The sequence below is a fragment of the Drosophila hydei genome, unplaced genomic scaffold (genome assembly GCF_003285905.1).
Source record: "Drosophila hydei strain 15085-1641.00,03,60 unplaced genomic scaffold, DhydRS2 tig00008114-arrow-pilon, whole genome shotgun sequence".
NCBI lineage: Eukaryota > Metazoa > Arthropoda > Insecta > Diptera > Drosophilidae > Drosophila > Drosophila hydei.
Window position 1 is genome coordinate 7,014,298 of NW_022045827.1, and position 2,450 is coordinate 7,016,747.

Genomic DNA, 2,450 nt, shown 5'->3' on the forward strand with positions numbered 1-2,450 from the left:
CTTCGAGACTGCCGAGGCCATCATGCTCTGATCCAAGAAAATATATGCGTCCGAGTAGGAAATGCAAGGAAAATACTTCTATTGAATTGACCGAGGCCAGAAGTTGTTGCTCATCTATGCTACCGCTGCCCTGTCTCCGGCTCTGGCTACTCTTGCTGTCTGTATGCAAATGCCTCTCTTCTCTGGCAATTGGATTTGCGTATTCGGATAAACATTTCAATTGGCCGCACGCTTCATTACCCTCCAGCCCCGCTGTGGAATGCCAGCCCAATCCAGTTCGTTGTTGGCCAACTTTTTCAATCTGGCTGCTGCTGGCAACCGGCAATGGAGAATCAAAACGAAACGCAACGAAAACTATTGAAAATTAATTTCGAAACAAATTTACAAAATGCAACCTGCAATTGTTGCGTTCTACAGTTGGAATACTTTTGCCCCATCTGCAACTCTGACTCCGACTCGACCGTTGTTGGTCTATAATACAATTTCAGTGCAGATCTGACATCAGTTACTAAATTATGCAAATTAAAATATGTACACATAATTACAAATGTAAATCGCATTAATTTTACAACTCGAATAACTTTTCCAAAGTCGATATATGTAAATTTGTGGTTAAAATATCACAGAATACTTTTTACCACTTATTTTTGTGTGTACAATTCGAATCAGTTGACTTTTTTTGCAAATAAATTTAACTGGATTTAGTAAGGTCTATGTGAGTTCATAAAATATTAAATAATTCAAAATTTAATAAGGATACAAGCTCTATATTATACAAAAATTTAATCCCGCATTATTTAGTATAAAATAAATATAACTCAGTTGCCTTTGTGTAAGTATAGTATCCCGACTATACACACAGCCTATTATATGATTCCTCGTAAAGCTCCTTTCTTAACCAGGAACTTCCGCTGGCCATACAATTCGTTGACAGAGTATTTATTAGTCTGGCTTTGTTAAAGCTTTTGCAATGTAAACACCAAATGACCACAAATTATTTTTATAGTCGAGTTAATTGAGGTCCACAGCGCGGTTTTCATTTGATTAAGTTTAATAATTACAACTGAGTCCAATTCGCAAACATTTTCAATGCTGCCTCTAAATTGCATCAGCAAAAAAATTAAAGATAAAATGTTCACGATATTTTAAATGAATTTTAAAACAGATCTGTAAAGGTATCAAGTGTTTCATCTATATCCTGTTTTCATTGAGATTCATAGAATAACCAAAAAATAATATTTAGTGACAATATTTAATATAAATGTATAAAATAATTATTTTATATAAAGTTGTAATAAGAGGAGTTCGTACAAATTTTGAATATATTAAGAGCCATCAAAAGTGTTTTTCCGATTTTTTTTAAATTTAATTGAGAATGTTGTCGGTGATTTGAGGTAGGTCTACTTGACAGTCATCATCTGAACAAACTCTTCGTAGCTGAGCTTACCGTCGGCATCGAAATCATGGACACGAATCATTTCCTCACACTCCTCGTCTAAGATTTGAATGTCGAGATCTAACATAACGTTTCTTATCTGATCGGGTCCTATAAAGCCTGTGTTATCCCGGTCAAAAATGCGAAATGTTTCACGAATATCATCCTCGTCTGGCCCGAAAGTCATACGCATCGTCATTGAATGAAGAAAGTTATCGAAGACAATGAAGCCGTTGCCATCCAAGTCCATCTCGTTAATCATCGACTGCAGCTCCTTCTCCGTTACAGTTTTTCCCAGAGCAGTAACTACAGCATCCAAATCCCTAATGGTTACACTTCTGCTTTCGCCATCTCTGATCAAAATGGCAAATGCACGCTTGAACTCATCCAATTCCTCATCCGTGTATTCCATTATATGTGTAAAAGATAATTTTGTCACTTTCAAACTAAATTTGATTACTAAATTATTTAGATGTTTATGATTCAAGTGTAAAATATAAATTGAGCTCCTCGGCCTGTGCTCCAAATCTTTAATGAATTCACCGCCTGCTGGAATTTATTTAATTTTAAAATTTTAAGGAGTTGAGATGGGGTATATCTGATAAATCAGGCTTTGCATATTCTGAGAACTCTTTGGAACTCAATCGATTTTTGGCACAAAGTGGTTCATCATTTGCTTACCAGAATTTTACTATTTTTCATATAAATTAATTCAGCTTTAAAAAATCAATTTTTGTATGGACAGAGAAACAAATTTTGATTTAGTTATTGATACACTTTTTCATATATAGTTAATCATATACTTAATTAAAATGGTTGGGTTTCTTTGGATTTAAATGGCAATATATATATAAAATAAATAAAATTATTAATCTCAATATTTATTCATTATTTAATTAATCGACTCAAAGCAATTGCCATGGATTTGTGCCTCCATCTTTCATTGCCTCGGAATTCACATATTCTTCACAAGTTCACCATATTTTTTACTCTTGCATTGATATATTAGTTACAG

The 2,450-nt window shown here is 34.0% G+C and overlaps 1 protein-coding gene across 1 annotated transcript; it reads right to left on the reverse strand.

Moving 5' to 3' along the window:
- Window positions 1–1,400: 1,400 nt before the first annotated feature.
- Window positions 1,401–1,847, reverse strand: LOC111601170 (calmodulin-beta-like). Its single transcript, XM_023317648.1, has one exon. It carries the CDS (start codon window positions 1,845–1,847, stop codon window positions 1,401–1,403), a length of 447 nt encoding a protein of 148 aa, XP_023173416.1.
- Window positions 1,848–2,450: the final 603 nt, after the last annotated feature.

Coding starts and splice junctions, on each gene's coding strand:
- LOC111601170 (XM_023317648.1), bottom strand. CDS start 1,847: ATGGAATACACGGATGAGGAATTGGATGAGTTCAAGCGTGCATTTGCC.